General features: G+C 42.4%; 3 protein-coding genes across 3 annotated transcripts; 1 reads left to right on the top strand and 2 right to left on the bottom strand.

Moving 5' to 3' along the window:
* Positions 1 to 73: 73 nt before the first annotated feature.
* Positions 74 to 3,124, top strand: smpdl3b (sphingomyelin phosphodiesterase acid like 3B). Its single transcript, XM_076736370.1, has 8 exons — positions 74 to 165; positions 280 to 493; positions 750 to 847; positions 965 to 1,108; positions 1,276 to 1,445; positions 1,730 to 1,910; positions 2,052 to 2,185; positions 2,352 to 3,124. The coding sequence occupies exons 1-8, from the start codon at positions 105 to 107 to the stop codon at positions 2,712 to 2,714; spliced, it is 1,365 nt and encodes a 454-aa protein (XP_076592485.1). The 5' UTR covers positions 74 to 104; the 3' UTR covers positions 2,715 to 3,124.
* A 246-nt stretch (positions 3,125 to 3,370) lies between these two features.
* mecr (mitochondrial trans-2-enoyl-CoA reductase) lies at positions 3,371 to 6,832 on the bottom strand. The gene is made up of 10 exons (XM_076736371.1): positions 6,511 to 6,832; positions 5,657 to 5,754; positions 5,406 to 5,537; positions 5,158 to 5,301; positions 4,605 to 4,707; positions 4,227 to 4,329; positions 4,053 to 4,126; positions 3,901 to 3,961; positions 3,735 to 3,807; positions 3,371 to 3,655 (listed from the first exon to the last, which is right to left on the bottom strand). Exons 1-10 carry the CDS (start codon positions 6,699 to 6,701, stop codon positions 3,492 to 3,494), a joined length of 1,143 nt encoding a protein of 380 aa, XP_076592486.1. The 5' UTR covers positions 6,702 to 6,832; the 3' UTR covers positions 3,371 to 3,491.
* Positions 6,833 to 11,739: 4,907 nt separating this feature from the next.
* lin28aa (lin-28 homolog Aa) lies at positions 11,740 to 20,170 on the bottom strand. The gene is made up of 4 exons (XM_076736374.1): positions 20,140 to 20,170; positions 19,483 to 19,655; positions 15,193 to 15,377; positions 11,740 to 11,959 (listed from the first exon to the last, which is right to left on the bottom strand). Exons 1-4 carry the CDS (start codon positions 20,168 to 20,170, stop codon positions 11,740 to 11,742), a joined length of 609 nt encoding a protein of 202 aa, XP_076592489.1.
* Positions 20,171 to 22,841: the final 2,671 nt, after the last annotated feature.

The raw sequence follows: 22,841 nt of genomic DNA, 5'->3' as shown, positions 1-22,841 counted from the left end.
GTCAAAGACGCGTCATGAAATCTTATCTTGCTTTGCCTTTTATTGACTTACCTCTCGCACCTGGACTTGACTTTTGTCTCTTTGCTTTCTTCAGAGACTTCAACATGTTCACAGTGAGGCTGCTCCTATCTTATCTGCTTTTCAAAGAGGCTCTTGCGCTGTCAGGTAGGTTTCCAAAATAACATAATGTAATGTTCAACCTTACAATGCTTCTTGAAGAACTCCTTTCATAGTGCAAAGACAACTTCATGTGCGCAATTACGCGTCGTTTTCATCCAGGAAACTTCTGGCACATCACGGACCAGCACTGGGACCCAACATACAAACTGACCGATAATCCTCAGCTTGTGTGCGCATCAAGCGGTAATCAGCCTGCAACCAATGCGGGGAAGTTTGGAGACTATGTCTGTGACTCGCCTTGGCACCTTATTAACTCCTCTGTGTATGCCATGAAGGATATTCTACCAGACCCGGACTTCATCGTATGGACAGGGTATGTGCTTTAGGCTGATTGTGACATCTTTTCATGATCACTTGTTGAGTCCCAAATTCATCTACAGAGAGACAGATGCTTCATGCTTCATAACCCCGTGCACTAGTGGCACAGCTTGGAACCAGTGTCCCACTCAAACACCATTGACTGGGCCTCCGTTATAAATCACAGAATAATTCTCTTCTATTTGGTGGGAACTTTCCGACTGTGGGGCCGCAGAAATCATCACTTATCCTCAGTTTGTTTTGCTTCTCAGAGATGACACACCACATGTGCCCAATGAGGAGCTGGGAGAAGAAGTGGTGCTCCACATTATCAGCAACCTTACCCACATCATAAAACAGGTGTTTCCAAGTAAGTGTGAGGTGCAGTGACATAATTTACAAGGGGGGGGGGGGGGGGGGCATTGGATATCAACACTTTTGTAGTACTGATACATTCATATTAATGACAAAATCTTTCTTTCCTTAGACACTAAAGTGTACTCTGCCCTGGGCAACCATGACTATCACCCTAAGAGCCAGCTTCCTGCAGCCCCAAACTACATCTATGACCAAATAGCAGAAATGTGGGGGGACTGGTTGGATCCAGGGTCCCGAGAAACATTTAAAAAAGGTGAATAAAGCCTCTTGTGATACGCTGAGATTTGTTCTTTTAATATTAACATAAGTTCCTTCATAATAATAAATAAATAAATCACCTCATAAATAAAACACACATTATACATGTTAACGCACATTCCATCGTGTCATGCATTCTCTCCAATATTTGTCCTCACATAGGTGGATATTACACAGAAAAGCTGCTGAATCGAGCAGGTTTCAGGATGCTGGTCCTCAACACAAATCTCTACTATGACCAGAACAAGCTGACGGAGAACATGGAAGACCCAGCGGGCCAACTGAGCTGGGCGGACCAGGTTCTTACAGAGGCTGCCAAGAACAAAGAGAAGGCAAGTACCTCGTCTATCCTGACTTCTTTTAATTCGCTCTCATGTTTGAGTGCAATAAAATATTCAGTGCACAGTAATTCCTCTTTTAAGGCAGGTCGCCAGGGTAAACAGGAAGAATGCTTTCAGTTGGGTTTTCAGTTGAGTAATTACCTCATAGAAAAGAGGATAACTCTCACAACCAGATCCTCCATAAATCTGAGCTCTGGCAGGCCGTTCCAGGCCAATTTGACTTTACAAAAAGATGAACTAACTGTTTGCTAACTCTACGTTTGTTTCTCTGCCAGGTGTACATCATTGGCCACGTTCCCCCAGGTTTCTTTGAGAAGAAGAGAAGTAAGCCGTGGTTCACAAGTAAATTCAACAAGCTGTACTTGGACCTAATTCAGAAGCATCACTCAGTCATACTTGGACAGTTCTTTGGCCATCATCACACTGACAGCTTCCGAATGTTCTACGACTCAGAGGGTAAGATCAGACTGTTGTGGTACTGCTGATCTCCTCACAGTGATGCACAGTGACTGTCACACTGATGGTCCTGATGTTACCTATTACCTTTTACACACGATACTGTGGTACCCAGAGGTGATGTCCCCTTTGCTGCTACAGGCTCTCCTATCAGTACGATGTTCCTCGGCCCAGGTGTCACACCGTGGAAAACAACGCTTCCTGGAGTCGAGAACGGAGCCAACAACCCTGGGATCCGTGTCTTTGAATATGACACCCAAACCCTCCTGGTCAAAGTAAGTATTGGTCTGTATAATTTACATTCAAATATGTTTAGCAGCCTTTCTAAGATGGAATAGACGTCCTTTGTGTTTTTTAACAGGATGTGCAACACCCACAAAAGCGCTTAACACTTCTACTGTTCTGGTTTCTGTTTTCTAAACCGTGTTTGAACACACTCAGGATGTGGTGACCTATTACCTGAACCTGACTTACGCTAATGCAGCCCGTGGACGCTGGGAGAAGGAGTACCGGCTCACAGAAAGCTTCAGACTACCAGACGCCTCCCCAGCCTCCATGCATCAGGCTCTGGCGCACATCGCTGATGACGACTGCTACCTACAGAAGTACTACGAGTTCAACTCTGTCAGCTATGACCTGACAGAGTGTGACAGTGACTGTCGTGTTGATCACGTGTGTGCAATCAGAGAGGTCGACTTTGACAGGTATGAACACTGTCTGGAAAAAGAAGGAACAGCAGCCATTTATGGTGGGTTGCTGCCAGTCCTCTCCGTGGCTGTAAGTCTGGTGCTGGCCAACCGCTAATCATCATCTATATCACAGATAATGTTAAAAGTATATTATTATTTAAAAAGAAAGAAATTGGAGATATTTGCAGAGCAGTTGTGGCAATGCAAAACATCTGTTTTAAATGACAATATTTAACAGTCTCTTTTTAAATTATATGGCATCTATAATTCAAGTGAGTCATGCACGAGATGTACTTCAGCAGGGAAAAAACAACCTTTGGCTTCAGCTATCTTTGGTGCAGCCTCCTTACTTTGGTTTATTGGTACTGCTTCATTATATTTCCAGTCATTAGAAAAACTATGTGCAATGCATGTGGTTCAGGGGGTTTAAGTACATGCCAACCAGCTGTTATACTCTGGATCAAATCCAGACTTCTGTAAAATATTTATCTGACCCAGGCTTTCCTGTCTAATTCTACTATTTAATAAAACAAGAATGTCAAAAAAAGTTGATTTACAGAATCAATGCACTGTGAATATCAGTATGTAAATCTGTTGATTAACACTGATTGCACTTAATCATGCCCATACAACTTGGAAACAACTCAACTTGTTACTAAAAAGGTAAAGGTAAATCAGATAAAGCTGCGTTATCTGGGTTCCCTAATGATTCCTGTAATCCCATATTACTACATAAAGACTTTTTAATACCTCACAACATGACAGATGGTGGACTTTGAGCCGGCCGTGAAGACACATTTATTGAGTATGTGCTTAAGCAGTGTATTTGATTGACACATCAACAACAACGTGGCAGTCCTGGGGTTACAGGCGTGATCGTTGTTGAGTGTGCTCACATAATCAGGACCTGTTTAGCTGAAGTGAAAGGCTGCATGGCTGCATCCAGAGCTTTGCTGTAGTCTTGGAGGCCCACCTCTGTGCAGACAGGAGCTGTCAGCTTTCCCTGCTTGATGAGGCAGCACAGTTCATCCAGCATGGCTCTAAATGCTCTTCCATCTGAGGAGAAAGTCTCATTAAATTCATTTTAAAAGACTTATTTGGGTATCTTGATCTATGAAACTCAATGCTGACTCACCGTTTGAATGCTCTTTTTTCCACTGTGTGACCCAAAATCCCCGAACCTTCACGTCCTTGAAAATGAGAGCACTCTGGAGAACAAGTTTAGAGAGTATACTGAGAGGAAAAGTGTCTCTATTAAACTTAATCTTAAATCTGGGAGTCTGTAGGAGCTTTCATCTCACCACAGGGACAGTAACTGGCTGTTTGGCCATCCCTCCGTACGTCACCATAGATCCTCGAACCCTGGAAGACATGGGAATTACAGCATTTTCTGATCAGATTTTCTCTTCAGTGTCAGATATTAGATCACTCCAACAAAGATCAGCATCCTCACTGTAGATGACGGAGCAGTTCTGTTGCGCTCTTGCCTCCGACTCCATTCAGTGCCAGTTTAGGCCTTGGACAAGTCTTTTTAAAAGAAAGAAGTGAGACGTGATCATATTGTGTGTTTCTCCAGTAGCTAAAGCCACACCATAATATCTTTTTACCAGCCGTCTGACTCACAGACCTTGAACAGTTCCTTAATCTCAGGCCGCCTCAGCGCCTCTTCTTTGATCACATGAGTTGCACCGATGGCCTTCAGCCTATCACTGAGCTGGGTGAACTCTGGCCTTTGAAAAGGAAGACACAATGAAGAAGTTCATTACGGTCAAAACTCTAGCACAGAAAACGCTCACTCTCTCTGCTACCCACGGACCAGACCCCACTATCTGTCAGGTGGCTTTCAGGAACAGATCGATGGCCTGAGTCACTGATCAGGACTGAAAAATGCCACTTCCTGAAAATCATTCATACTTAGTCAAATAGAGAGCTGAAGTGTAAATCAGTCAGTTGCAGTATTCACCCAGAATAGTCATTTCAGTTCATCGAAAACAACAAAGTTCACCTGTCTCTGACAACATTAATAGTGTTTATTCCCCTTGCAGCAGCAATCTGTATCACAGCCTGGCCGACTCCACTGTTGGCTGCGTTCTGGATCACAGAATCACCTGCAAGGACAGCAGATTGAAGGACACTGTCACAGCTGCTACTGCACAGGATGCCATGTTTTTAGAGATATCTTGGGCAGGAATAATTTCCATATACATTTTTATTTCATCAGCACTCTAATTGGTTGTGCTGTTCTCATTATGTGTGTACCAGCTTGCTTGTTGATTAATGAAGCTTTAAAGGTGCAGGATTTGTTCCAGTGCAAGTTCACACTTTAAGTACCAGCCCATAAACCTGAACAAGGAAGTAGCTTTAAATTCTTTCCTACTGACTAAAAACTAAAACCTGGTTGTTTCATTATTACTGAGAGTTACTATAACCAGGGGGTGATGGTTTCATCAGTCTGTTTGCTTAGAAAACAATGTAACCAATATTTCTTGGAAGCTGAAATAAGAGGATGTGTAAACCGAAAGAAAAACAACATTTTGACCTTGTGTAGAAATGATTACCTGGCTTGAGATCCTCAAAGTCAGAGAGCATCCTGAAGGCAGTGCAGGGATTCACCCCCAGCGTGGCAGCAGACAACAAGGGAATGTCATTTGGCAACGAGATGACATCATCCTCAGCAAGCACTGCCTCCGTCCTCCATGTCCCTGCTCTCACAAAGGCACAAAATCCTTAAGATCTAACACAACTCCTATGATCTCATGAACTCTGTTCGTATGAACTCATTCATGTGATTCAACCTGTAATTTACCTAGACCAGCATCTTTTGGGATCACCCAGTCTCCTGTTTTGAGGGACTTCACCTGACCGCCCACCTCTACGACCTGTGCCACTCCCTCGTTGCCCCCAACAGCTGGGAGGTCAGGCAGGATAGCATAAGTACCTGAAAAACACTGTCAGATAAACAACCAACCTCCGAACCTTATAAATATAAATACTGTGTAAATACTACGGCTGTCTTACTCAGGTGTCTGGTGTGAAGGGAAACGACAAACCAAGTACCTTGAATCATGTTGATGTCAGATGGGTTGATTGGAGCTGCTAGCAATTTAACCAGGACATCCTTTGCACCAATGGGGGGCAGCTCTACATCCTCCAACCTGGCAACCAAAAAAAATCTAATGTAATTCTGCTCATGTTGCTTTTGTCATTTTACATTCACTGTAAATTGATTACCACTGGGTTTTATATTATTGGTTGGACAAAACAAGCTATTGAATTTGATAATCTTGGACTGTGGGACATTTTGATGGAGCTCTTTTACTGACATTTATACACCATGGCATATATAAACAATAAAAAAAATACATAAACAATAACCACACATTAGCCTCTGGTGGGTGATTCCATAGAAAGGCTTAAGGAAGTGTGTAACCAATCAATTATTCTTCATCCTTGATATCTTGTTTTCGTGTAAAACCGTCAACTACTATTTGAAAGATTTCCGAAAAATAATAAGAATAAGAATAATAAATGAGAATTGGCTACCCATCAAATACCAGCGGGTACTTTTGTACTCCGACGTCAGGGGGCAGTAATGAGCTCACCACTGCTTGGCACACCATAATAAGGCGAAGAAGAAGTCGCACTAGCGAGCCTATTCGGACGAGCGGCAAAAGGTGAGATTTGTGCTTTATCGGAAGGGTTTTCAAACAGGGTTTTCCAATTTAACATATGAAATGACTTAAGGAGTGAAGACTAAGAGGTTGGTTCGTTAGATGTACGTCCGGTTAAGCGCCCCGCCTGTCAAAGAGCGGCGTACAGCCCCTTCCCTGAGCCTTACTGTGGGATAGTGGGAGACGGTACGGGGACATATAAACGATATGCTTAATGTTTATTTAGACGGAGACTCTTACTTAACGACTTGAGAAGGGTCTCCGTGTTTTCTGTACTGCAGAGCCTTGCACGTCTGTGCTCGAAGTCCAGCTGAATGACTGAAGGGAGAAACATTAGCATTAGCCCCTGTAAACTTTAAGAGAGCAGCGACGAAGCTCCTTCTGCAGACTGTCTGGCTTCTTAAACACACTGTGTGAGGTGGCAGCCACATCGCGGCACGAGAGTTGACTTCAAAATATAATAAACGATACCCCTACTCAATAATATTTGTCATTTGAAGGCTGGGTTTTGAGAGCATCCCTGCTACTGTGCAGCCATATTGGATTTTACTCATGAGGTTGTGTCATTGAAAATATAAATGGAGAACAGCGCCCCTGGTGGACAAGCACAGTAACTCGCCGCTAGTAGAACTAGAACCACTATACCGTGCGACAAAGTCACCAGGCACGTGAAAGCGGAACTGTTGTTTGGTCGATATTTCACTTCATGTCGTGCAACACTGTGAGAGAGAGCTTTTTTGTTGTTTCTCATTTACAGCCTGTGTATGTCCACGATGGTCCATGATGGTCCAACTTTGTGGTGCCTCTACTCATGTATGTCCACACATGTACTTCCACTTCACTACATTTCAGGAGGTCAGTACTATGATACTGGAATTGACCAAAATGTCATTATCTGTTTTTTTTGTTTTTTGTTTTTGTTTTTTTTGTGTGTGTGTGTGTGTGTGTGTGTGTGTGTGTGTGTGTGTGTGTGTGTGTGCTTCGAAAGTATCTAAAAATAGAAAAGGCACATAAAAAGTTCTCAGAATCACTATTACATCTTCATATGTCTTGTTTCATAAGGATAATGATATCAAATTCAATTCAGTTTCTATTTAAATGTGTTGAAACAATAGATGCTCACATTTTACAATCTGGCATTTTACACTTAGTACACCTCTGTACACTTTTCATGATCCTGTCACTGTTTTTGTTCTTTGTAATACTTCCTGGCTGTAATGACTTAATATCCCTGGTGTGGGATCAATAAAGTCTAATCTTATTTTGTGGTCAATAAAGTCCTTTTATGATCAATCTTTAAACCTATCCAAACTGTTGCCAATTGTGTTTCTTGTTGATTGACTAACCAATAAATCCTTTTAAGTTCCAGCACTACAATATTGCTTTTTATTACACCACACAGTTATTTGAAAGTTAGAAGTACTTACCTCAAGTCATTAAGATTCATATTTCAATTTAAAACCCTAACCCTAAAGGTAGGATCATTTAAACTATGACTTGATGTAGAGTGAATTTCTCTCCACTACATAAGATATTGGTCGCCATTCTCTAGTAAGGCCTACTTTAGAAATGGTTTGTGTTGGAGAGAATGGCTTACATATATTATAGATAATCAGAAATTAAAAGGGAAAACATGTGGGTTGTCAAGTATTACAAAAATCCATGTGGCTGCCTTCCTTTGTCTTCTTCCTTTGTAAGGATTAAAATTCTGCATGAATACTTTTACTTCTGATACTACTTCTCATTTACATGAGAAGGATTTTGAATGCCAGATTTTTTAGTCCTCACAAGAGTTGTTAACGATCTGTTGTAAGAAAAAGAAAAAGACACATGATTATTGACATATTTACTAGGAAATGGAGCAGATCTTTACATATAGAAACATAATCACAGTAATACTTTGAAAAGCCTACATGCTGCTCAACATTGACAAACTAGCCATCAAGTCAAGATAGAAAGATCAAGATAGTTGTAGTTGCATGGCAGTCAACATTGATACATTCATCAGTAATAAATGCACATTTTTTGGAAGTAGCTCGAGCCATTTATCTGCTAAGATACCACATCGCTAATCAAATGGCTGATGGTCACAAACAGGATGTACCACATAAAGCAAACTGTGATACAGACAGCTTTGATGTGCTTCAAATGTTACCCTGAGCAGTTTTACAGGTCTTTGGATTTTCAAGGTATATCTAAGCCATCTAACGCCCGACAATCATTCACAAAAACACACCACTGAGGGGTTGAACAGGTTTGTCGCTATCAGTGATGGACTTTAGTTTCCAAATGATACTTTGAAAACGTCATGATGTACAGCAGAATATTGCAAACAATACAACACTTTTTAACTGTTATTAAACCTTCGTCTAAACAGCGGCTCAATCAAGAGTTTGCAGATGAGTTAAATCAGTGGTTTCAGGGATTTTAAAGAAAGATATTCACAGAGACTGACAACAAAAGTCATCCGTTTGAATCCCTTTTAAATGGAGAGAAAGTAAAACCTTCAAGTCCAAGGATACAGTGGCACTGCAATCATCAAGTGGTAAATTCAACATAAAAATACACAGAAAAGTAAACCATTTCTATCTAATCAGAGCATTTTAACAATCTTTTCATATCCTGAGTGGAAGTGTCAAAACAGTGTTTGCTTCTGCAGCCTTTAAACTATAGAAACACCCCCTAATGGCAGAGTGTGAAACAATGTTGGAGTATTAAGTCATCAATGACACATTCTTTTTGTCATAAGCACTGATAGTCTGAAACACCAAGTATCGGCCATGTGTTGAGATGAGACAACCCCGAATTATATACTACTAGCCCCAATCCCTTTAATAATATTCTACTACATCCCCATCTACAACGATTATAGAGGAAAAAATACAATAATAGTGGAACATTTTCTTCACATCATATCATGGCAAGCTATGTCAAAGAGGAGAAAATAGAAAGATCATCATCACACTGGGTGCATGGAAAGCAAACAAAGAGTCAAAAAGCTTGTGAATCTCAATCTTAACTGTTTCACATCATCTAATGTGCCATTCCTTTATGGCCGCAATCTTCCTATTATAAAAGAAACTGTCGCACCAAGACATTCCCAAACCCATTTTTCTTTGGCTTCTTTGTCCTGTGCTTCCCATCATGCGGATGAGCATTCAGCCCTTGCTTTGTCTTGAATAAACACTCCTTGACTCCTTCCAATCAATCTGAAGTATTCCCTGAGTTTTCAGATCGGCAATTCCTGAGATGAGCCTAAGAGTGGAGGTATTTCCTTTTCCAACCAGCAACCGGCTGTGTGTGGTATATGAAAATCTAAAAAAATATAATACAGAGTATGGAACATATATTCAAAAGAGATTAAACTGAATTAAAAAAAAACTACTTAATGCATCTTACACATGATTAGTGCAGAGTAACATTGCATTGGTTTTGGCATAGATAGATAGCAATAACAATGAGCCTTTCTTCAGAAAGGCCCATTGTTAAGAGTAAAAAAAAAAACAACAAAAGAAAATCATACAAGGCAAAGAAAATAAAACAAACTCACAGTTTACGTCAGTCCTCATAATACTATGTACCTGTACAGTATGTACTGTATACTATTACTCTTGTGTTGCAATATAGTACTGTCAAACTGCATTCATACTGCATTGAATTATTGTTAAGGACAATGACAATGATTTATCAGGATCTTATGTACAAAGTAATACAAGTACCTTGATGTTAAAAATGTGTTACCCAAATATATTCTCATGTCATGGAGCTCTGAATGACATTTGCAAGTTTTTTGATGTCTACCATTCATTGCTGAGAGACTTCAACAAGAGCAGAGGGAGGAAACGGCAGCACTCTTGGATGAAAATAAATAAGTAGAATGATTTCTTCAAAAAGGCTTTAGAATAATTTTACATATATATTAATTGGGTGTAAAAGTCTCGTCAGCTTCTCCTGTAAAATGGGAGTAAAATGCTGATTAGCTAGCTAGTTCTACATGCTCCTCCGTGCAGGCTTGGTGTTCCTGAATTATTACCCTACTAAGGGTCATAGGGAGGTAATGTCTTAAATAACTACCTATAAATGGATCACACTGGATATAAACAAAAACACCAGCCTTCCCACTGGTAACATCACGGCTGATTCTGCCTCATTTTATTCAAGTATCAAGAGGAGAGCTAGCTGGACCCCTTAGTAACTCAGTCCAGGTCAAGTATCTTATTAGAAGTAAAGATGTATCGGGTTTAGTATCACATTGGTTGGAATTCTATCAAGTTGAGGTAATTAGAAAGCAGCAGTATTTCACACAGCAGCCGATACAATGAGAATATACCGTAGATGGAAAGTTGACCAACATCATGCTTCTAGCTGTCAGACTGGTTAAAGGTTGAAAAGCAGTGTTTTGCTGCCCTCTCTGGTTGAGACTACTACCACACCCAGACTAATAATTAGTTTTCCATGCTAAATAGTGGCAGGAGCTGTGATGGAGCTACATCACACACCCAAGTACAACAGACCACACCTGACCACATCCAGCTGTGATGTTGGGTGTGAGGTTCAAGAGATATGAACCTCTGACCACACCCAAGTTCAATGGCAATGCTGTGTAAATAATGTAGTGCAAAAAGGATTTGATTTCATCCCGGTTCAAATCACAATCTCCATAGCCATATTCTGAGGATATTTGGTTAACCATCAGCGGGTATAGTGACGGTTTTGGTAGCAGACCAAACATGCACCAATGAGGTAGACTGCCAGCAGAACACTGGATGGAAATAATGACAAAAAATAACTGACCAAAAGCTGGAAACCACTTCTGGTCTGACATTCATCTGGCCCCAGGATTACTGGATGGTCAACTGCAATATTGGCAGATGCCAATACATTGCCTATAGCTATACCCTAAAACCCGTCCCATGTGTTTTCACAAACCCTCCCGTTCCCCATGCCATACGCAAACTAACATTCATTACAGAGTTACTAACTGTCATGTCTCTGCTTTGTCGGATAGTGAGGTGTAACAGTCAGGAAGGAGACTAAATGGTAAGGCAGCCAAAGTGTAGCTCTATACTAAATACACAGAGTAATACACAAAAACAGTAGAGGTATAATGCCCACAGGAGAGGCACAGTATCACAAAAGAAAACACAGATTCTAAAGGACTCATCGAGATAATCCGTTATATGGCAATGCTCACTACAATCTCAAACCCCTTGAAGAACAGCAGTGATTCAAACATTTAGAAAGCGTCCTGAGTGCAATAATACAGCAGTATTCCTGAGTGTTACACCAAATGAAACAAAAAAAAAAAAAAAAAAAATCAGCAACATTCTTCATAAGCTTTTTTTTAACCTGAGGTAGTTCCAAAAGCAGCTTCAACAGGTGGAAGGGGTTCGTGTGTCCCATCTCTCCATCAAAGCAGTTTGATTGGCCTCTGTGCTGCCCCGGCATCACTGTTGCCCAATTTCTCGCTTAATCAGAAGTCTCGGGAGGCGGTGTTGAGTGGCTGTGCTCCTCCTCGTCTCCTTTCGAGGGGGACGGTTTTCCCTGAGAACCCGGTGAGGACTGTTGTGCTTTGATTGGGCAGTTGGCAACCATGTGGTCGATGCTCTGGCAGAAATGGCACTTCTTGGGCTGGGGGGGCAGCTTGCACTCTTTGGCGTGGTGGTCCAGGCCGCCACAGTTGTAGCACCTATGAGAGCAGAGCGCATTTGGTCAGATGTAATGTGTGCTTAAAGCTGTAGTGGTTATTATACATTTCTTGGCCACTTGTGGGCAGCAGAGATGATTGATTGATATCGGCCACTTGCTAGCAAACAGTTGCTTTTGTGCACATCCTGCAGAGCAACACTACCCATGTGGTGTCATGTTTCTAGACACATAGCAAATGTAAATCTAATATTTACTCTTCTTTTAGCTCTGCTACGCTTACTCCAGAGAGAAAACTTAGCATAAAGTCAGTTTTTGGAATGTTGAAGACATCTGCTGTTGCCTCCAAAAATCATCACCATGGCCAGAAAACCAAAATAATGAGCTGTAGGATGCTAACACACTCCTTAGTGAGGGGAGCTGCAGATTTCTCTGTGATGCCTTACATACAAGAAGCCATGTAACCCATTTTTCATATAAAAGTGTTGATTATAACTACTTTACAAAATCCTCTTCAGAAAAGTTAAACATAAAAAAACAATGCATCTAATCTTTTTTACTCCCATAAAAAAAAGTTAGATTTAATGACTAAATAAAATCTTAAAAGGCACTGCTTCCTCTTCTGCCTCACTGAAAAATTCAACACTTTAACTGCTGAATGTAAAATGTGTGATTTCACAACAACCTTTGAATGTGAAACTCTGCTCAGTGGAGATAAAACATCCAAATGAAGTGACAATGACCAAAAGCACGTTTTTGTGTGGAGTGTAGCTTTAAGTTGCACCTGTTTGACACTAGGTGGCAACATTTCATCTGGATTGACTTGAAGAAAGGTTGCAAGGGCATTCCAGGTCACACCATGTTGCTCTTTGGAACAGCAACATCTCAAAACATGGCATGCTAGTAAGAAATCATCTTTTTAGCAACCTTTGGGGAAGCTGGAGTTTCTGGAAGGTTTATAGAAATGTAAGAATGAAGTGGCAGGGCTCCTATTTTTCCGTGGACCGGGTACGATTACCACGCCTCATGTTATCATTAGGTATCGTGAACAGCTTGTCCTATTTGTCACTGCCAAAAACTTCCCGCTGCACTCTGTTGCATCAACGTAAAACATTCCTTTCATCAGCATTGAACTTTAGAAATGAACACCATGAGGGGTCAGCAGGAGCCATCAGGGGTGCCATCAACCACCTCTGTTTGAACATCAGCTATAGAATGGCCACGCGTGCTGGGGCGGAAGACAGATGGGTGGTGGGCGTGGGGCGGTCGGCCTGTGCCACTGCGGACCCCCTGCCACCATTGTAGCAGCAGATGAGGTTTGAACGGGGCGGCCGCCGAGGGGTCAGTGTGGCTTTGTGGCAGTGGCCGTTGGGGTGGTGTCAAGGTCTACGCCGTCACCGAAGCTCCCTACATCAGCGTCCATCAGGAAGCAAGTGGAGGGAAGGGGAAGTGGACCCTTTGTCTAAAAAAGCTGCAGTAATGACCTCTGAACCCTGCCCTCCTCCCCAGTCCTCTAACCCCCACCAAGCTCATCCCTGCCCCCAGCCTTCTTGCATTTACTCATACACTGTTGCCATGACAACAGTGACCTTTCACCCCCTTGCCCGGGCTCTTACATCTGTTATCAATTAAATGGACAGGAGCTTTTTCCCCACCCTCGGTCATATGTATGTATGTTTACTAGACACACACACACACACACACACACACACACACACACACACACACAGCAGATCTATCTATCTATACACACTCACACACACACACACTCACAAAGATGGGTCTATAAAATGTACAGAAAACTGCTGCTGACTCACTTTCGTGGCAAAACCCAGAACTGAGAACTGGAATGAAACTTCTGTCCTAATGATACCTGAGTATTGGTTCTAGGTATGATCAATCAATCAATCATACGTGAACCAATAAAACACCGTCCAGTGTTGCATAATGAAATACGCTCAAGGGGAACGATATGTTATCAATGGATCAGTGTGGCCTAGGCGGAGTTATTGAACCAGAGCGGGCCTCCCAGGACTCTTTGAGGCGGTAATGATCTCTGTTCTCACACTGACTACTCTCTGGCTCTAATCACAACTGACAGGAGGGTGAAGTTGATACACCTCTAACCCCGTGCTATACTGCTATTCAAAGAATTACACCCCCCCCCCCCACCCCAAAAAAAAAAAAATCAAGGGCCCCCTCTGCTTTCGCTTCTTTGGAGGGACATTGTTGCCTTTGCATGAAACCCTTGTCTCTGGAAGAAATGTTTCCTCAATAAAAAGATGCATTTGGAGATTGAGCATTACCATTTTTTTTTTTTTTTTGGTGAATCATGAAAAAAGCTCTTATTTTTGAAGGGTTGTGTGCAGGTTCAGATCAAACGAAACTATAATTGCTTTTACAGTAATGAGGAATGGCATGCCTATGGCTTTTTCTATCTATCACATAGTTGGCAACATTTCTAACAGTCTTAAGTAAAATGCATCATTCTCTATAAGCAGAGAACCAACATCATCTATATTAATGTTTATGTGGTTAAAAGTGTTATTTTTAGTTTTTGGTTTTGGAGTTACGTATCACATTGGTAGTGGAGGGTTAGGAAGAGAGAATCAGTGGGTGTGAATTCACCAGGGTCCAGCAGATTTAAACAGTTATTGATCCAGGTCACACGTCAAGCCTGCTGGTGTGACCCCTGCTAGGGCTGGAGGTGGGGGTTGGGGTCGAGGAAGAGGAAGGGAAATGGGGAGAAACTAAAACACCATTGTACCTCTGATCCGAACTGGACACAACAATGACAACCATGTTTGTGGAGTGTAGAGAAATAAAGCTTCTCGAGGTCTCTTTGTTGAAGTACATAATCCATCGCTGTCCAATGAAAACGATGCATCTCCCAATTTTTTTTTTGAAAAACTGAAAATTTTAATCTTTACAGTTATGGAGAATTCTCACACTTCTGAGGCTATATTTAGAAAATGCACCATCACAAAGCTGACACCTGTTTTCATTGATTTATGAAGGTTTGGAGATGCGGGGTTCTCACGGGACAGTGACGGAACACTTGCTACAGTTTCCTCTTATACAAATAATCCTTTAGAGCTAAAGTTTAAAAGGGTGTTTTTTGTGGGGTCCTCGCCTTCTGATATTGATGAGGATTGCATCCAGTGCAGCAGAGACAGGATGTGTGCCATCACACTCATGAAATGAAAAATTTCAGTTTACTTGACACTAATAAATCATTCACGTCTTTCCTGTTCCTCCTAGTCCGCCCCTGCTTACCTATCTCCTTTCGAACGGCGCTTCTGGACCTTCTTGCCTTTGGGTCTCCGTTCACTTCCCACACAGTGGCTGCCACCCGGACCGGTAACTCGCTGCGACTCCAAGCCCTTTGAAGACTTCTTGAAGGTAAACTCGACCATCTCGCCTTCCTTCAGGCTGCGGAAGCCTTCCATGTGCAACTTGCTCTGAAAGGCGACATAGGAAGAGGATTCGACGTCAAAATTATTGTTTGGTGTTTGGGGAACTCCAGTTTTATATTGACTTAAGACTTAATAGGTACAGCAGGAAGAGTCAAACCACAAAGGGATGAATGAATCTTTTCCCCATCGCAGACATGTAGCAGATCACATATATATAAGTGATAATTAGACTTCTTAAACGTGCCATATTACAAAACCAGTGACATCATCTCCATACTGAACCTCAGGATACTTTGACCCTTGAGAACAACCCCCAACCATTCTTCCCTGTGTGATACCATCAGAGGCAGAGAGCACTTATCAGGTACCAGGTATTTTAAGGCGATCATTATGTCTCACCTGATAAATAAACAAGCAACACAAAGCTGGCTGCTCCGACTCTACATGCTGCCCTGCATTACAGGTAAAGACGCCTTGAGGCTGCTTTGTCTTTTTGCTTGTGTTTGAGTGGTAAATCTGATGAGGATAACCTTCAACCCATCCCCCCCTCTGGAGGAACAGCATTCCACACTGCTGCCCCCACCCCATCCCTCTTCCCACCCACATCACAAAGCTCCACACACTGACCACCACCACTAACCCTAAACTGCAGGATGCAGGGGTTAGTGCTATGGTTGGGGGTGGGGTGAGAAGGCAGCGTGGCTTCTCTGGGAGGTTGGGGGTCAGGGTGACATTCCTTGGATAGTTGTTTGGCAGAGAGACGTGGAAGATTAAAGTCAAGAGAAAGCACAAATGATTGATATCGGTGTTTAAATATGTGGCATCTGCTTTTTGTAAAAGAAACTCGATGATTTCATGTAGGAGCATGTTTGAGGAACAGTGGAGAGGCGTGTAGCTTAATTAATCAACAATGGGGCTGGAGGTTCGAATAAGCTGAGAGCAAACAATAACTCAGCCTCCTGGTTAGCTACATATTCACTGAAACTATGTTCACCGCGAGTGAACTGCGAGGAGGCTCTTCCCGATCAGCGTCTTGCCAGAAACATTTCCGATTTCAGAGAAAGGAGAGATGAAGGAAAGGATGGTGTGGTGCGGTTTTGAGGATAAAACCCAGAGACTGGCTAACACAACATGGGAAACCCCTCTCTAAAATTCCCTTGCTGGGAGTGTGAGATTAACTTGTCACAACTATAGAAGACTGTTGACACAGGAAGAAAGATCCATGATGTAGCAGGTTTGTTTTGATAGACATTAATCCCCTTTTCTTTCTTTCATTTCGGAGTATAAAGTCACATCCATCTGCTAATTACGAACAACAGTCTGCACTCTACCTTTGCCAAAACCACCAGGAGTCAAACTGAGCTTCTCAAAGCAAAGTCTAGGGTCCGCTTTAAACCAAATCCAACAGGACAATCCTTAAAGACAATTTATCATTTTAAAGATACAGGTAGCAAATCTCCAAAACACAGCTTCAGATTAAATAGCCAGTAAAGACTATTTCACTCCACCAAATTGATGCTGGAATTATTGCAAAAACAGTTAGTAGTTCTAGTGAGCTGCACACTAGTGACGCCTTCTGCAATGAAACAAACCAAAAGCAAACAAAAGCACCATCTTCTCTAATCCTGCCACGCTCACCCACAGTTGAGCATCTGCTACAAACTCCTGAGCAGCGAGGACATATGATTGGTGAGCGCTGACATTTGAGTGGCAACATGGACGTCCGCAGAGCCCCAATCCCATCAGGCCTCTCTGCCCTGGTGACCGTTAACCCACTTCCTCTCCCATGTGTGACCTTCCCCACCCCCATAACAGACCCTCAGCAGCCACATGCCCTACATCAGGTTATATATACATATACGCACACACGCAGGTGCAGATAAGGGTTTGGCCTTTAACTTTAACATGATGTTGAGGTCTTATTAGGCTGGTCTACTGTAAACTGTCCAGAATGCGTCTGGAAGCCAAGTGAGGCAGAGAAAGACATCAGAGCAGCAAGGGACAAAAGCAGGACTGCTGCTGAGACAAAGAGGGGCTCGGTCACGGCCGAGGGGTGCTTCATTCGGATGCATGGCTCTATTGTCCACCTGCACAAAGGCCAGAGGACCCCGGGAGTTAATTTTCCTTGACATGCAGTCACTAATTTTGGGGCTGAGGCCTTTTACATTGCCATAACCCCTATACATCCATCATTGACACGCGTGTGTCTACCTTTTCTAGTGACTGAGAGGAAAGAAGAAAGTCATTGGTTCTGCATTTCTTGTGGATAAAATGAGAGTACAGTATGCGGTTATTGTGTAAGCTGCAAGCTTTATAACTCTTATCTCAGTTTGCGCTGCCTTTAAAGCATCAGGAGTAACATTTTTCATATTTTCATGACACAAAGACATGATTTTGGACACTAAGTTGGATTTTTTTAAGCTGCATATAAAGTCAGTTGACATCAATAAAACCACACATTCTTCTGCATTTTCCTTTAATTCTCTGACTACCAGAGAACCTGTAAGTTTCTGCTCCTGGCTGAACAGTTGAAGTTTTGGTTTGCAATATGATTAATCAAGTTACCAACTTCCTGTGCATAGTCAAACAATATTTCAGTTGCAACGGCTGCACAGAACAATTGAATCTCTCTATATGCATCATCATAAGCAGAAAGCAGCAACTGAAAAAAAAAAGGAAAGCGAGGAGCCCCAATCAGGTGTGGAACATGCATGCTTCAGATCATTTATAAGACTAAAGTGTGGATGATACACTGACTTTATATGATGCGCGCTGATCGCAAAACCAAGTGAAATCACTGAAAATGAAATTGCATGGGGTCTTGGACTGTGGTGGTGTGTCAACAAGGACATGTACCTAATATAAACCCCGAGAGCTTCTTCCCTCTCTAAAGCTAGCATAACAGTGCCACACACACACACGCACACACAGAGCGGGGGTTGAGCAAAGAGCCTTTAATCACTTTATGACAGGAACCTTGAGGTGAATGAGCAGCTAGTGGGGACTCCTCTCATTCACATGCTAAGCCTTTATCTTATCAGACAGCAATGGGGGCACTCACACACGAGAGGTAGGAGGAGATATGCACCCCCACCTCTGTATGAAAAGGTGAATGAAGGTTTTGGTTAAACCTGGGTGAACTGAGAAGTTCTCTTTTATCTCTTCAGACTGAGAAAGAAACAATAAAACCCCAAGAGAAGAATGAAAGAGGCGTGTGGTGAGAAGAACTAAGAGATCAGAGGGACACAGTTGCAGTTAAGCAACAAGTAGGACAATTTTCACTGTTCCCCGAAAAAATACACAAGCAATCTCACATATATATGTGTCCAGGAAAAAGCATACTTTAAAACTCAAAAAGTGATCAATAATCCTGGTTGAGATGGTTTGCCAGTTCATTGTGGTCAACATGAGACCCCAAACTGTTTTAATAATTACAAAAAATATAAACTTTTGTCAACAAACGCAACAATAAATGCCAAAATGTGCCACCCACTCATCATATTCCAATTAAAAACAAAAAAATCGACTGTTCAAACAGCTTCAGAAGATGATCAATTACACATTTCCTCCTCCTTTAAAGACAAGTTTTCCATGCAGCTCTCACACAGAACTCACTATGATCTATATTCACCACTGATGTCAACCTGTTGAGGTTTTTTCTTTTATTTCTCCGGTGCGTCTCTAAGAACCACGAGGGAGGCCCGCAGCTCTCCTCGGGCTGCAACACGTGTTCCCCTGAGGGATAAACACCCACCTCACCGCAAACAAAACACCCATCTAAAGCAGTTAAAACAACCATGTATTACTTTAACTTTCACATGAGATCGCCTGAGACTGGAGTCTCGCTTTTGTTCTTTTTAACGCACTTAGTTTAGTCTTCGTTTTCCCAAAGCCTGATGAGTCATTGCTGCCTAGTTTCGAAGACACTGACTAGGCTGGGGGGGAAAAAAAACTAAATTAAATTAAATAAACGTATTGGAAACAGGTGGGATGATCTCACTCCTGCTGTGGGTAAAGACATTTCATTTGATTGAGGGGGAAAAGGCGCATTTTCAGGACTTACTGAAAGTTGAGATGCGCAAGTTGTTCGCGTTAAGAGGAAACATCGGCGCTGGGTGTTAGGTAGACAGTAAGCAGAGAGGAATCCTACCTGATGGACGAACACATCGACCGGTTCGTCCAGTGGCACTCCCTCTCGGTTGGTCATGGACAGGAACCCGAAACCCATGCGGACGTTGAACCATTTACACATCCCGACCCCGTGGAAAGACGGTGAATCCTCCTCGGCGCTCGGTCCCTCGTCCTCCTCGGTCTTACACACTCCTGCAACGAAAAGAGCATGTGATCACCAAAAAGGACTTTAACTCTAAATGCACTGATGCAGAGCCGAGGATGCTTTAGATGCATGCAAAAACTTCAAAAGGCTTTGAAAACTTTTCTTCTACTTCCTCTCGCGTTACTGCATCATCACATGGATCAATGAAAGCAACACACCGGTAACAGGACGAGGCTGCGTTTCTGCTGAGTTTCGCATAAAATCTCAGATCATTTCGTGAAAGCTGCCGAACACCTTCTTAGTAAGTGCCACGAGTTTGTGCAAAACAAGTGATCTCGGAGGTTACGTGATGTCAGAATTTCTAAAGAGCGATTAATGCATTGATGGACGCACGGACTGCACATCACGTGTGTGAACAATGCCTTAAAATGTTCTTCTGCAGCTCCAGTGGCAGTCCAGCAGAAGACGACTTAATTAACTCATTTTATAAAGGAGGAAAAAAGCTAAGTGCGCCTTATTTCGTTACTCAACCTTGGAATTCCTGGTTAGAAACGGAGCCCATGTCTTCAGTTCTGCCTTGAGTCCAAATTAGCACCCAAGCTACAGTATCCCTTTTTCCAGCCCCTCAAGATGGGTAATCCTCGCAGATTGCCACTTTCATGCAAAATGCAGTGAAACGCAGAAACTGCGCAGCGAGAGGGAAAGCGGGAGAGGGAGGTAAACAAAAGGGGGCTGGCAACCTATTCCCCCTAAACAATGATGGGTGAGGGGGTGGGGGTCACAGGGTAGATTTTTTTTTCTGAAACCCCCCCCCCTCTGCTAAAAACATTTCAAAAACAATGCAACGACACCCATCCCCTTCAGAAACCACTTCAACCACTCCCAGAGATAAGTCCACAAAAGCTCCCAGCATACCTTCTGCCATGTTTGAGGGCCAGTTTGCTCCCAGCGTCCACTGCTGCCGCGGTCTTTGCGTCTCTGAGGCGCGTTTGTCGCCTTTCTCCTGAAGTGGTCAGCTCCGCTGGTCAATATAAATGACCATTTCTCATCCAGCACCCCCCTCACACACACACACACACACACACACACACACACACACACACACACACACACACACACACACACACACACACACACTCGGCCATATCCACGTGATTCACATTTATAGTCCCCAAGGATAGATAGTGTGATGGAAGGGCCCTCATGTGGGAGGTGACCAATCACTTTTGACGAAAAAAAAAGCTCATTCTTATAATATTTCCATCCAAAACTCCATGACACTCAGTGAGAGAAGTGACTTCAAGAATTCTCAATTAAAATCATTTGTAGCACCAATATGTCCAATTGTGAAACACCTGCTTTTACTCTGTTTCTCTGTATCTCTCTAAAATTATGAGCCTAAAATGGGCAGAATTGAATTTAGCTCCTTCAAATGAATGCTGGCAGCGCATGCACTCAAGGTAGGGTGACAACAGGAAGAAGAAAAACCTGGTGGAGCCTGCAGTGCCTGTTTGAAACATACAGACATTTTTTAAATATCATAAATCCAGCAAATATTTTTTGCAAAACAGTTGCACCATTGTTCTCCAGATCTTATTCTGTGTCTTGCGATGAGATTCTTTGCTATCAGTGAATCGGCTGCTTGATGTCAACTCGCTAGAACAATGATTGTAATGGAAATCCAGATGAAGCGTGGAGGGGGGAGTGTTTTCCTCCCATGCTGCAGAGGAGGAAGCAGCCAAACTGGGTCAAACCACCGAGGTGGAGAGGTAAAACATAACAGAAAACGAAAGCGGACTTGAACCCAAAGAAAAGGACACAGAAGTGTTCTGGAAAACAGCCCCCAAGAAGAGCTGGCAGCACGGAAACAAGCCGAGCTGGTCAAACGATTTGATGGATCAATAGTGATTGATCACATCATGTTAAGATGTTGACTCGTGTCCTTGTGGAGTGATGGATGAATCAGAGACAGAGGAAAGTGATCTTTTAACCGAGCTGAAAGAGTCCAGAGCCGAAGTCACCAAAAGATGGCGAAATTAATTGTTTAACAACGGTGACTCGAAAGCGAGAGGAATCAATTAATTTAAAAAGAATCCTAATTTAAAACGAGGACGCTTAAAATTCTAATGCACGAGTAATTCATTATCAAGACACAGCTGAGAGAAAGAGAGAAATAAAGAAATTTTAATTTGAAAATTTAAGTGGCAACAAATATGAGAACATGAGCACAATTTATTTTACATTCGTTTTATTTTTATGTTTTAAAGAATAGTTTCTTAATAGTTGAGGGTCTGTCGGTAGATTTAGTTTCATTTTTCTCTGGAGAATAACGTTATTTTAACCTTTTAGTGTTTTTCGAGGCCCATCACCACCTCTGTGTGTGTGTGTGTGTGTGTGTGTGTGTGTGTGTGTGTGTGTGTAAAACGCCTGATGGATGTTTCAGAGGTGACCGCTCGATTTCATCACAACGACCACAACGACCCCTTGTGGACCCGCAAAACGCGCGTTATGAACCTAAGCGTTACATAATTAAAGCATAAGGTATCCTAAAATATGCAAATGATGACCGCGCGCATCAGGAAACGCAAACCTACATCTCAATGCATAAAAATTTGTGATTTCAAGAAATAGATAAAAACTTTATGATGCCCATAAATAGATTTCTTGACCTGAGATGGATGATATTGTAGCGTAAAACAGAACTGCAGTGTAAGTCTAAGAGGTCCTGAAGTAACAGGTAAAATAAAACGACGGAGGGGGGAACCATTGATGTTTTGCTGTAAAACCAAATACACCCATGACACGCCAAACAAGGCGTGCAGAAAAGATTGTGGCTGATCCCTCTCACCCCGGACACAAACTCTTTGAGCCACTCCCCTCTGGCAGGAGGCTGCGGTCCATCAGGACCAAAACCTCACGCCACAAGAACAGTTTTTTCCCGTCTGCTGTCAGCCTTACCAACAAGGCCCGGAACCCCCCCTGACACTCTTCACATTCCACCTCGGACTCATTCTGTCACATTGAGTGATATAAATACAACTCTATGCGTTACATTAACGCTCAACTGGGACTTCTTTCTGAAAAACAGTACTGTGTTTCTAACAATAACAGACTTCTGTATATATATTTAAATTGTTATTTTTTATGCTCTTATTTTAGTAGATGTGTCATATTTTAGTAGATGTGTCATGCACCAATTTCACCAGAAAAAATTCCTCGTATGTGTAAAAGCA

The sequence above is a fragment of the Chaetodon auriga genome, chromosome 8 (assembly GCF_051107435.1).
Source record: "Chaetodon auriga isolate fChaAug3 chromosome 8, fChaAug3.hap1, whole genome shotgun sequence".
NCBI classification, from domain to species: domain Eukaryota; kingdom Metazoa; phylum Chordata; class Actinopteri; order Chaetodontiformes; family Chaetodontidae; genus Chaetodon; species Chaetodon auriga.
Note: the sequence above shows the minus strand (reverse complement) of the source record. Positions and strands in the feature narration are given on the sequence as shown.

Coding starts and splice junctions, on each gene's coding strand:
- smpdl3b (XM_076736370.1), top strand. CDS start 105: ATGTTCACAGTGAGGCTGCTCCTATCTTATCTGCTTTTCAAAGAGGCT. Junction 848..964: donor CATAAAACAGGTGTTTCCAA/GTAAGTGTGAGG, acceptor TTCTTTCCTTAG/ACACTAAAGTGTACTCTGCC. Junction 2,186..2,351: donor CCCAAACCCTCCTGGTCAAA/GTAAGTATTGGT, acceptor GAACACACTCAG/GATGTGGTGACCTATTACCT.
- lin28aa (XM_076736374.1), bottom strand. CDS start 20,170: ATGGGCTCCGTTTCTAACCAGGAATTCCAAG. Junction 19,656..20,139: donor TTCTAACCAGGAATTCCAAG/GTTGAGTAACGA, acceptor TTTTCGTTGCAG/GAGTGTGTAAGACCGAGGAG. Junction 15,378..19,482: donor TCGATGTGTTCGTCCATCAG/GTAGGATTCCTC, acceptor GTCGCCTTTCAG/AGCAAGTTGCACATGGAAGG.
- mecr (XM_076736371.1), bottom strand. CDS start 6,701: ATGTGGCTGCCACCTCACACAGTGTGTTTAAGAAGCCAGACAGTCTGC. Junction 3,808..3,900: donor AGCCAGTTACTGTCCCTGTG/GTGAGATGAAAG, acceptor CTTGTTCTCCAG/AGTGCTCTCATTTTCAAGGA. Junction 3,656..3,734: donor GAAAAAAGAGCATTCAAACG/GTGAGTCAGCAT, acceptor CTTTCTCCTCAG/ATGGAAGAGCATTTAGAGCC.